At 37.0% G+C, this 12,978-nt stretch overlaps 1 protein-coding gene across 1 annotated transcript; it reads right to left on the bottom strand.

Annotated features, from left to right (window-relative positions):
• Positions 1–10,446: 10,446 nt before the first annotated feature.
• On the bottom strand, positions 10,447–12,484 carry LOC588061 (protein glass). Its single transcript, XM_787762.4, has 2 exons — positions 12,030–12,484; positions 10,447–11,704 (listed from the first exon to the last, which is right to left on the bottom strand). Exons 1-2 carry the CDS (start codon positions 12,224–12,226, stop codon positions 10,672–10,674), a joined length of 1,230 nt encoding a protein of 409 aa, XP_792855.3. The 5' UTR covers positions 12,227–12,484; the 3' UTR covers positions 10,447–10,671.
• Positions 12,485–12,978: the final 494 nt, after the last annotated feature.

The following is a 12,978-nucleotide window of genomic DNA, read 5'->3' as shown; positions in this document are numbered from 1 at the left end:
GGCCAGGAGGGGGGGGGGGGGGGGGGTGCGACCTGACATGTTTTTTTAAAGAATAAAACGGGAATACTGAAAATGAAGAATAACATAATTTTTCGTTAAAAAACGCGCCCTCTATATCAAAAGCTTCCAACAGGCATTGTGTTTTTATATAAAATCCAAATGCATCAGTTAAATCTTGGACTAGGTGACATGAAGTTTGGGTAAGATAAAGATCATGTAGATCCGTGTGAATGATTGTACCTTTCTAACATAAATATTAATCTTTCTTTTGATATATTTCCGACGTGTTTATCTTTCAAGATTTTGTCGTTGAGAATTACTTTACATGCGAATCTGACTTTTGGTAGCTGTTGTAAATATATAAATGATGTAGACTTAATTTGAATGTGGACTAAAAGATTATTTTACAGTAGGAGATAATTATCCTAATTATGGAAACTATGTGATCGTATTGCTGTTTAATACAATGAAGTTAGACCTATTGATTGTATGTTGTATGTTGCAAAAGTATTGTAAAACCAATCGTCAAAATAAGGGTTTACTTTTTAATTAGATGAACTGTAGTATGATGCTTTCTGTTGTCCATGTTTACCTTCCGTCTGGCAAAATAAATGGGAGAAACAGCATTGAAGTTGTCGGAAATACCCGATTCACTGATTATTTTTTCTTCTTCAGATATTTCGTTTTGTCCGTGTTTCCATTTAGAGCAAATGGTCTTTATACGTTTTAGAAAAATCTGAAAAGTTGTGATTTTATAGCTACTCTCTGTTCACTTTGTACTTAAGATAAACATCACCCCGCCATTTTATTTGCCATACCTGTACGTGGCCGAAATATAAAATTGTTACATGTTTCTATAGGGGCTCATGTGTGTAAAACCAATACACTATCATCAAAATTGTATATAAAACAAATGAAGATATTCTTTGGAAACTTTCCATATAAAACAAATGGAGAGGCGATCGCATTTAGAGTTGCCTAACTAAAAGGGGTTTAAAAGCTTTACAACTACATTAATTTCTTCTTATTTTCTTAGATTTATTCCCCGTTTATTACGTTTCTTCACCAACGTGATATCAATTGTACTTCCCCTTTTATTATGCATCCCTGTTATTTTGGAAAGAGTCTACATTAGTATACACCTGTTCATTTCAAAATGTTCTTTTATACACAACTTCTTATTTGTCGTTGTCTCTTTCAAATTATGTATTTCCTTGACCTTGTTTACCTTTCTGCGCTTACCATTGCTCAAACTTAATATAACATAATTTGAAATATAAAGGTTGCTACAACGATCATGACGCTATACATGTACATGTATTTGATTCTTAACTTTGAGCACCTGACGAAATTGGGGTAACTGATATCGCAATACACAAATATAATTATGCAGTGCTGATTGTTGCATTCAACCTTTGGTTATTATTAAGCAATGACATATGTAATTGGCAGTTGATTTTGTTTTTATTGTCAAAAATAAACTCTTTTACCTCCCTTTCGTTATAAAGAGTGGCCCTACATGGACGACCTATACCGTATGTTTCAATGTTGTATATTCATTATTTTACCCCCATATGAGAGTGAGACCATGATACTGCAGGCAGACGGCCGAACCGACTCCAAAGCAACCTAACAAACATTTCCAAATCCACCATTTCGTTTCCATCTTGTGTATTAATGACATTCCTTGTTCGGTCTCTTGTTGGTCCAGGTATCGTTTCACAAGATCGTCATAAATTATCTGGCATCTCTTTGAACGCGTGTTAATTATAATACACGCATTTGAACTGAATTTCGGTGAACTTGTGATAATGACGGTTTAATAAAACGCTGGCCTGGTGTTTCGTTTCGGCTGTACAAGGAGGAAGAGGAGTCTGTGTGTGTGTGGTATAATTACTTCGTTTTTCTGTCACCGTTTGCTACTTCATCAACAGCAACTGAAGAAGTCTGTTAGAGAAAGATATTTCAGAGAATTTATCAACTCGGCTTCAAACCAAGATAATGACAAACCCTGAAGATTTCAAACTAAATAACAAAACAAACATAAAAAGGAAATAAAAGAAAATAACTTACATTTATTCTTGCAAATATCGATTTTAATTAGAACCTTTTTTCCCATTTCATTGACCTGTAAAGTTATGGCATGCACTGTGATGTGTATTTTTATTTGTGGTAGAAATATTACGTTTTGTCTTGTATACATTGAACTGATTATATTTTCCTTCGGTCGGCCACTTATAAAGGTCAGTTCCTTTCTGGTTGCTACCTACCAAGCAATTTTGATTATTTTATACCGATGCAAGTACATGTATTCTATTATTTTATGTTACAATGTATTATTCCATGTACACGTATGTATGTTATTCATAAATTGCAATGATGTATTAAATTGGATTGAAACAAAACTATAGTTAGTAATACGACATTTTATATAGTACAAATATATGTGTTGATGACATGTCTTTACAAAACAAAATATAAGATCTGTAGTGTCTACAAGATGATTTGCAGGGGAGGGGGGGGGGGCACAAGTGTGTATAAAAGGGGCAGCAGTTTTCACGCTATTAGAGGGAGCCTGTGCACCATAGTAATGTTGTAACACTATTATATATGAAATATAATCCGGTTTCTAATACAGATATAATGTTTATTGTGATCAAGTCGATCTTCCATCTTCCTCAAAATTTAGCACGACTTTGAACCTTCCTCTACGTGTAGATAATCTTTCTGTTTTCCGGATATAATACAATATAGAACAATACGGTAGCCACCAAAACTTTCATGGGGTTTTGTAAATAGTTTTAGTTTGATTAACAATTAAATTTTGATTCACATCGAATTCAGTCTGAATTTTACATCAATTCTATAAATCGCGTAGTTGAAGGAACTTTTCTTGCAAGAGAGTTGCATTAATTAAATGGTAATCTAACCCTAGTAATAAATTTATTTTTCAACGCAAGAGATGAGAGAAACAGATGCGGAAGTGTGAAATAAATTGATAAATTTGATGTAAAAAAAGTATCAATATTATCTGAATTTCTCGTAAGTGCCTTCTCCCTTGGGAAGCAACTAGAAATAGGGGCACTTATTAAATAGGAAGAGGGGCACCCGAGAAAGAAAAAGGGATACAAGAGAAGGGCATTTCTCATAACTAATAAGGGACCCTCATCAGAGCTGAAAAGGGGCACTTAGGCTAAGGGAAAACGCACTTATTAAAAAGTAAAAGGGGAACCTATCAGATTTGGAAAGGATCACTTATTAGAGGTGGAAATGGAGCATTTATAAGAAATGTTATTCCAAAAAGGAAGTGGACTTATCAGAAAGCAAAAGGGACTAGTGTCAAAGTAAACGGAGCACTTATCAGAGGTAACACAAAAAATAGGTACTTTGGCACCTGAAAAAGGGCATTTCTATGAAAGGGAAAGGGGAATTTACTAAAGGAAACAGGTACTTTTTAAAGTAAAATGGCGCCTACTCGAGCACCGCGTCTGACTAAAAAAAAATTTTGAATGGCATTTTATTATAGTTCCTCTTAAAAAAAATAGACCCCAATCTTGTAGTTTGGCAAATTTACGTTTTTACTAATTTGTTGTGTTGCAAAAAACTTTAGAGCGATGCCCTAAAAACAAGCGGTGACTGGGCGGCCGCCGCCTCTGCAAAGATCTGAATTTAGTCAATAAATGCGACTAGAAATATACGGTCTTCTCTATTTCGGGCGCCATATACGTACAGTTAGTGACCAAGTTGAAAGCGAAGAGTAAGCGAGTGTTTGTGTTGCTTTGCAGAGGCAGAATTCTCAGAATGGTGCTTGGCTTTCTGGCATTTCGTGGCAAAATATACAATCTGCAACATTAAAGCTGACATTGTATTATCACACTTCCTCCAACGATTCTGTTTAATACTGGAGCTATCTTCACATATCATTGAAAAGTCAACGGGCAGTACAACTGTACAAGCAAATGCTTGTACTGCCCGCTGACTTTTCAATGATATGTGAAGATAGCTCTAGTATCAAACAGAATCGTTGGATTAATCGGAACACCGAGACTATAGAAATCTTTCTTATCTTAGCACAAAGATAAGGCTTTACAGTTTTGTTTAACTCCATAATTTTAGAAGACCCTTTCAAGTTATTCTTCAGCCCAGCCCAAGTGACTCAACCCCGTGAGAAAATACGCAAAATCTGAGTTGGTGTAGTGGTGTAGAAACATGTCAGTTTACATTTAAACATTTGTTTATTTGCATGTTTCTATAAAACTATATTCCCCTATCGAATGCTGATATTTGATGCACTTTTTTTAGAAATAATATATCATATATCTGGGGCTGTCGTATTATTAAGCAATCTGCTCACAGTGACAGTCATTCTTCCGCAAATAATTTTAATGTTTTATAATGTTTGAGGAAGTTTAGTATTTATGACAGTTTATCATTTCGTTTTTGAAAATAACAATTTACATATACAGTGCGTCCCAGAAAAAAACGAAACCGAGAATTATCGATGATTTATCATAACTTAATTACAATTATAATTAATAAATGACACATATTTTGAAAGCTGAGATCCTCCTCTTTCGGTTGATGCAATTCATATGATTCATATCTCACGCATGAGTGATAAAAAGCGATTTGAAGAGAGGAAACCAAAAAGTCATTTGGCGGGTGGTATCTGAATTTCAAGGGGGAAATCACATTTCTAGAAAGTTCAATTTCTTCTCTTTCATATGACACCTCGTTCAGGTAATATGAGCCAGGAATAACAAAGTTCTGTTTGTTTAAAATAATGCTTGCATTTCCATAATTTGATCAAACGAGTTCGTTTTCACTGTCTGCCTGCCGTAGCAACTAACAGAGTTGACAAAAGACTCCGTTTCGTTGAAGATCAGCGATGCATCAGGTCTTTCGTCTTCTTTGTGCATATATCCATAATTTAAATACCGATAGACTCTAAAATTTATTTACCAACATGACTATTTTCAGGTTGTTTTGACAATGTCACACATCTCTTGTATTATATCGGGTAAATCAATGACTTCAAAGAACTAATGTTATAGCTTCCGTTTATTTGAGCAGGCTTTCCTGGTAATGTGCATGAAAACAAATCCGGCGGGTGAGGGAGCATCAGGTATAACTTTTAATCTGTTTGTGAATTGGGCACATTATGTCTTTTTTGAAATAGCTACTTTAAAACAAATGAAAATAGTGAGTTTCTTTAAAATAATACCAGTATAACTGCGTTCCCAATCATCTCAATCATCCCATATAGTAATCAAAGCGTGACTTATCTGTTTATATATGATGATAATAATCAACTTACAGTTGGAATGATGTCCATAAATCTATATTTCTCATCCTTTAAAAGAAGTTTAAATATTTTTAAACACGATCAAAGATTGTGTATGACAGTCACACAGACAAAGGCATTAATGTGTTGACAAGAACATAAGATATGTTCACTGACATTTACACTGACTTTAAATCCTAGACATATATATCTACATTTTAAAAGCGATAGACTCTGTAATTGAAATACCAGCCATGTTATACTTTGATTTTATTATGTCACTTATCTCTTGTCTGATATCAGGTGAATCAATGACTTCAAAGAACTGATATTATAGCTTCTGTTTAATTGAGCAGGCTTTTCTAGTATTGTGCATGAAAACAAATCCTAAACATGAAAGAAAAGATCAAGTTTAATTGAGACATTAAAGCCACTTGAAACCCGTCTTCACCCATTCAAGCACTGCAATATATCCGTATAATCTGTGTCGGGTTTCTATTCAAGATCGTGGGAAAGTTCGCGAAGTAGTGAGGGAGATTGCAGGACTGGTCTGTAGCTTCAATTGATTTGCGTAGTTATATATACATTACGGAGAAGAAGTGCTTCTGTGGGCATTGTCTTTGTGACATGACTCGACTAGACTAGGGATACCCCATACATGATTCAGAAAGATTATGACTCAGGATTATAAGCCCAGGGATGTATCTTATGCTTTGGGTCAACAACCTCGAGATTTATGCCTGGTAAAATCAACTAAAAATCCTACTGCAGTAATCTCAGGCCTAACAAAAACAGATGCTGTATTGCCCTTTAAGTAACAGAACCTGGGTCGGTCGGCCGGTCGGATTTTGTGTTGTTTTTTGTTTAAACTTTTAATACTCGGTAGTTATTATAAGGGAAAAGGGCACTTGTCATAGTAAAAGGGGCACCTCCCAGATTGTTCTGCCCTCTACCCCACCCCCAACCTGAGAGCACAGCCTCTGCAGAGATCTGAATTAAGTTAATTCATGCGACTAGAAATAAATAGTCTTTCTCTATTTCGGGTGCCAGAAGATATTACGTCAAGTTACTGAACAAGTTGAAAGCGTTGAGTATAACCAACAAAAAAGGACATCCGCAAAGGGAAATCTCAAGGCGAAAATATACACTTTTTTAGACATTGGTATATTCCCCTACCTTATGATTTCATTATCAGGGATGGTTTTAATATCTGTTTCTCTTAAACATCATACAAGATATATTAGTCGGGTGTGATGGTTTGGATATTCACTTGAAAGCGAGCGAAACGAGCGAGAATTTTTTAGTGAGTTGTGAGGCCGCAGTGCGAAAAATTACATCTTATAATGTGGGAAAACACAACCCTGAATAGGGTGTTAGCACATTCTCATAAAGGAAGACTGAAAAGACTTTTGATAAGTAACATTACCATTTATAAAAGCGAGCGAGTTTTGGGGGAAATTGCTCTTAGTCGCTTTAAATTATGAGCACGTTTAATGATGAGAGAAAAGGGGACACTTATCGAAATGGATAAGACACTTATAAGAAAAGAAAGGGAGCACTTGTCAAAGTACAAACACCTGAAAAGAGGCACTTACCAGATATCAAAAAGGGCATATATGAGAATTGAAGATGAACATTTGTCGACGGAAAAGGGGAACCCATCATATTTTTATAGGGGCGTTAATGATAGGTGAAAATGGGCACTTATAAAAGGGGACAGGGCCTTTATCATAAGGAAAAGGGGCACGGTTTATAAATAACAGATGGGTATATGTGAAAATAAAAGGCGCGCTTTTCCGAGTTAAAAAGGGGTAGTTATTAAAAGGGAAAAGGAACTTCTTGCAACGGAAAAGGGCACTTGTCAAAGTAAAAAGGGCAATTGTGAAAATAAAAATGGGCACCTTCCAGGTTTAAATAGGTCAATTATCCGAGGTGTATGGGGTACTTATAAAAAATGGAAAGGGGCACTTTTCGTTCCTGAAAAGGGGCACTTACTAGGTATTACTAAAGGAAATTATGAGAAGTCAGTAGACACTTATTGCAAAGGAAAGAGGAAACTTGTCGAAGAAAAAGGGGCAGGTGTCAAAATAATAGAGGCACTTGTAAGAGGTGAAATGGGGGAAGAGGCACTTTTCCTTTGTAAAAAAAGGGCACTTATTGGATACTTGGAAACGTAGGGGGCTTGCCCCCCCAACTCCCCGAGAGCGCTGCCTCTGTAGAGATCTGAATTAAGTCAATACATGCGACTAGAAATATATAGTTTTTTCCGTATTTCGCGTGCCCTAAGATACTACGTCAAGTTACTGATCAAGTTGAAAGCGAAGAGTATAATGCGATAGTTTGTGTTGCTTTGCAGAGGCACAGAATTCTCAGAATGGTACTTGGCTTTCTGGCATTTCTTGGCAATATATGCAATCTGCAACATTAAACCTTTCATTGTATTATCACACTTCCTCTCAATAAAAGAAGAGTGTCTATAGCCCCTGTTCATAGAATTCGGCATGGTATGAAGCTGTCTATTCTCTCTATTGTGCGGAGTTGCGATCGGTTCCTAGCTCACTGATTGGTCAATAGTTTATTAGGGCGGTGACATCAATAAATTTTTACCGGGGGTACGTCCAGTGTCAGAGCTGGGGTCTGTTGTCATGATCGTTAAAGTTGTGTCTTCAGATGCTCCGCGATGGACAATGGCTTCAAATGCTTGTACTGCCCGTTGACTTTTCAATGATATGCGAAGTTAGCTCCAGCATCAAACAGAATCGTTGGATTAATCTGGACACCGAAACTATAGAAATGTTTCATATCTTAGCATAAAGAGAAGGATATACAATTTATTTTTAACTATAGCAGTTTAAAGACCGTTTCAAGATATTTTTCAGCCCAGCCCATGTTACTCAGCCACGTGAGCAAGTACGCAAAATCTGAGTTATTGTAGTGGTGTAGACACTTGTCAGTTTAGATTTTAAAATGTGTATATGTGCATATATGTGCATGTTTGTATAATACTATATTCCCCTGTCGAAGGCTGATATTTGATGCACGTTTCTCAAAAATCAAATATTATAAATAATTTGGAATAACTTTTGTCCGAGAAGAGGAGGGGGGGGGGTCGAGCCTAAACACTGCGACTATCGGACCTCTGTTAAAGAAAACACGAATATACTATACAAATTTTAAACATCATGAAATAGCACAAACTTATCGTTCCACGCCTCTTTAAAATGAAAGCGGCTTCAGAGCAATATGACATTTTAAGTTTGAAGAAAAAACATGTTTTGATTGTATCTAGTGCGCATTTGTGAAACGTTTCCGCTTTTAGCAAGCCCACATTTCAAGGATTAAATTATAAGTTATTAATCATCATTTATATTTTATTAAATGTCCTTAAGCTGCTTTTTAGAACACCATTATGAGAGTACCGCAATAAGATTATTTCTTTTTGGATTCATCAGAGGTGCCAGAATTCTCGAGGTTAATGACCCCATGGGATATACAGTGGGGTGAGGGGTCATTAACCTCCAGAATTTCGGTTCCCCTGATGAAACCAATATAAAAAAAATCTAAATAATTATTGCCTATTAATCATTAATTATATTTACAGACTGAAATGTTTTCATTTTGTTAAAAACATATTAAACATCCAATATTGCCAAAGGCAACACCGCGTAACTGGGCATTCGTATTGTTACAGATGTATCCCCCGAACAAAAAAAATCGATGCAAAGATATTGAAAAAGATTACCACCATCGAGATTAAAGAATGTGTATGACCATTATCACGTTAAAACGAACGAAATGAGTGTAAACTGGAAATTAATCTTTTGTTCCTTGAAATATCCATCATTTAAATACCGATAGACTCTAACATGTACATGACCATTCTCAGGTTGTTTTTGACAATGTCACACATCTCTTGTATTATATCGGGTAAATCAATGACTTCAAAGAACTGATGTTATAGCATCTGTTTAATGGAGCAGGCTTTCCTGGTATTGTGCATGAAAACAAATTCTAAACATGAAAGAAAAGATCAAGTTTAATTGAGACATGATAGCCGCTTAAAACCCGTCTGGGCCCATTCAAGCACTGCAATAGATACGTGTAATCCGTGTCGGGTTTCTATTCAAGATCGTGGGAAAGTTCGCGAAGTAGTGAGGGAGATTGCAGGACTGGTCGGTAGCTTCAATTGGCGTAGTTATATATACATTACGGAGAAGAAAGGCTTCTGTGGACATTGTCTTTGTGACATGACTTGACTAGACAAGGGTTAGAGTTCCATGGGGTTACCCCATGATTCAGAAAGCTTATGGCTAGCATTAATCTCGAGAATATCGCCTCCCCTGATGAACCAACAAAACAAATCTTACTGCCGTACTCTTATATTTGTGTACTAAAACGCCCCTAATGACATTTTGATATTCATTTTGGCACTTTATTCTTAATTTTTCTTGTATTAATAAAAGAAAATATGTTGACGAGAAATATCATTAATTTGTTTCCAATCAAAGATCTACATACACTGACTTGAAATATAATTTCTTTCTTTCTCTATTTCGTTCTCTAAAAATCTCTCGTTAGTATTTGTTTAAATCGTCAATCATTGGCATCTCTCCCCATAACTAAGGTCCAAGATTTGGCCCTTGCCCTTTCTGATCTTTCTCCTTTGCACTTCAAAACAAAACAGCATATATATATATATATGATTTTGTGATTTTTAATGGCTTCTTTTCATATTTGGTTATATGTAGGGAAGCAAGAGAGAAAGAGAAAGCAGAGAACATGAACAGAAATCAAGAGAGAGTAAGCTGAAGTGAGAGGGAGAGAGATATAAAACATACAAACAGGAAGAGAAAGAAAGAGAGAGGGGAAGATGAATAGAGGTTAAGAAAGATAGAGAGAGCAAGATAGAGAGATAGAGCTGAAGTGAGAGAATGAATTAAAAGGCCTTTTTTTAATTCGTAAATAAGCATAATTGAGAAAAACAACTTTCGATTTGAACTGGAATGACGAGAAACTCTAAACATTGATTTTGCATCTCTGTCTTACTCTCTGCTCTCCAACTTATTTTACACTCGTTCGTATCAGTCTCTCTCTCTCTGTATTTACAATCACACCAAAGAGTCTTATATTTACCACAATAAAGAGACGTGCACTGCGAGTAATATTGATATCAAAATAAAATTGAATGAATAATTTAAACAAAAATTAACATTAAGCTTGCAATTATTTCAATGATCATAAATAGTATTTATTTGGTGTTTGATGCAAGAATTTCGGCAATAACAACATACATCCTTGATCGAAATATAAAACATTCGCAACATATTTAAAAAGATGGAAGATTTTCCCAAGTCTATGACCAAATGAAGATTCTTTAGTCGTTGCATTCAGACTGTAATCATTTCCAGTTTTCGGTCCAGAAGATGTGTCCTGTAATGTCTCTTCAGGTTGCCAGACTGCGCGAAAGCTCGCTGACATCCTTCATGTTGACAGCGGTAGGGACGTTCCCCAGTATGAGTACGACGATGTTTGGTCAACGTCGACAAATCCCCGAATCGTTGTTGACAGTCCTGGCAGCAGTAAGGACGATCTCCTGTATGAGTGCGTAGATGAGTACGAAGAGACGTTCTCTGAGCGAAGGCTTTGGAACAGGACGGACATTGGAAGGGACGAGCTCCCGTGTGGGTTCGCTGATGGAACGAACAGCTGGAGGCCTGAGTGAATCGCTTGGGACAGAACTTGCAGGAGAAAGACAGCTGGCGTTCACCGGGGAGGTTCAATGAAGTGTTCGATGTCTCATGCAATCGTTGGCGCTTTGTAGGCATCGCGGAGATGTCCGGCGTTGAAGCGGGAACCATCGGAGAACATCGGATGATCTCGGTAAGGTACGAAGGAGACGGGAGGGAGCTAGTTGGAGAAGATCGCGAGCCTTCGGTATCGGAGTTCGAGTAGACCGAGCCGGTAAGTGATGCCGGAGCGGGCCATGATCGCTGGGAAGAGGCAAGATAAGGTGGTAGTGGTTGAGAGTTCGAAGGCACGGTACCGTAGATAACGCTACCGCTAGATGGAGCCGTCGATAAGGGCGTGGACGACGACGACGAAACCAGCCAGTTAACAACGGTTGATCGACGAGACGACTTTGTTGGCTCTCGGTCACTGCGCTGAATGTCTACCTGTCCAGTCAGAATAGTGCTAGATGTATCTCTTGCAGGGCACAGCGGACAGTTCGGGACGCCGCATTTGAAGATAGTCGACGGAGTCTGATGATGATGTCGAGACCAGATGACGGAGGCGATGGCCTTGTTGAAGTCGGGTTCTTGAGTCTCAATGGTGATCGGTAATAGGTCACCCTTGCTCCCAAGGGACAGAAGTGAAGACGCCGCGTGTAGACGGTCCATGGCGTAATCGTTGTGATTGGACCTGGATGACAAAATAAAAAGGGAGGGGAGACATTTAGTTATGCTGCCCATGATACAAGCTATGGTTTATTTAACAATGTTCATACATTTTCATGAATTATTACTTATTTTTACAAATTCGAAGATTCATACTATCACATAAACATTACATTAAGAAAATTGTAATTATTTGAAAGAACACAAGTCGTGCTAATAAAGGTTTATGATATTACAGTCAATGTCTCAAAGTTGATATCAAATAAATGAAGTCACAGAATATACTACTGGTCAGTAGACATAAAATTAGTTTTAAATTGTGAATTAATATATTTCAGAAAAAAACTTACGTGATGCCGAAAGGCAGTGGAGACATTGAGGTATATTGCAAGGAACTGGCGTTATAAAAGGTTACTCCAAATAGATCTTTGCTGTACAAGTTGATTGCGAAGAGTTCGTGTTGCTCTGAAGAAGACGATAGCTCAGAATGGCGGCTTTCTAGCATTTCCTGGCGATTTATACAATTTTCGAACATTAAAGCTGACATTATTTTATCACACTTCCTCTCAATAAAAGAACAGTGTATAAATCCCAGTTACATAGAATTCGGCACGTTGTCAAAAGGAGATAAAGCTCTGTACGCTGTCTATTGAGCGGAGGTGGGACCGGTTCCTGGCGCTCTGATTGGTCAGTAGTTTATTGAGGCGGTGACATCAATGAACTTTGACCGGTGGACGTCCAGTGGCCGAGCTAGGGTTCATTGTTTGGCTATGCTTTAAGATGTTCCGCGCTGGACAATGGCTTCAAATGCTTCTACTGCCCGTTGCCTTTTCAATGATATGTGATATTAGCTACAGTTGGATTAAGCGGAACACCGAGTCACCGAAACTATTGAAATTTTTCTTAGCATATAAAAGACAAGGATATTCAGTATGTTTTAACTATATCATTTTAAAGACCGTTTCAAAGTACTCTTCAGCCCAGCCCATGTGACTCAGCCTCGTGAGAAAGTAAACAAAATCTGAGTTGGTGTAGTGGTGCAGAAACTTGTCAGTTTAGATTTAAAAATATGTATGTGTGCATATATATATATATATATATATATATATGTGCATGTTTCTTTCATACTATATTCCCCTGTCGAAGGCTGATATTTGATGCACGTTTTTTAGAAATCAAATATTTTAAATAATTTGAAATCACTTTTGTCCGACTATCGAGCCTCTCTTTAAAAGAAAAAAAAACGAATATACCATACACATTTTAAACAACATGAAATAGCACAATCTTATATGAAAT

The sequence above is a fragment of the Strongylocentrotus purpuratus genome, unplaced genomic scaffold (genome assembly GCF_000002235.5).
Source record: "Strongylocentrotus purpuratus isolate Spur 01 unplaced genomic scaffold, Spur_5.0 spur5_scaffold_19, whole genome shotgun sequence".
Lineage (NCBI taxonomy): Eukaryota > Metazoa > Echinodermata > Echinoidea > Camarodonta > Strongylocentrotidae > Strongylocentrotus > Strongylocentrotus purpuratus.
Note: the sequence above shows the minus strand (reverse complement) of the source record. Positions and strands in the feature narration are given on the sequence as shown.

Bases quoted from the DNA above. Each gene is read 5' to 3' on its own strand.
- LOC588061 (XM_787762.4), bottom strand. From the start codon at position 12,226: ATGTCAGCTTTAATGTTCGAAAATTGTATAAATCGCCAGGAAATGCTA. The intron at 11,705-12,029 runs GTAAGTTTTTTT...TTTGTCATCCAG, and splicing joins CCACTGCCTTTCGGCATCAC to GTCCAATCACAACGATTACG.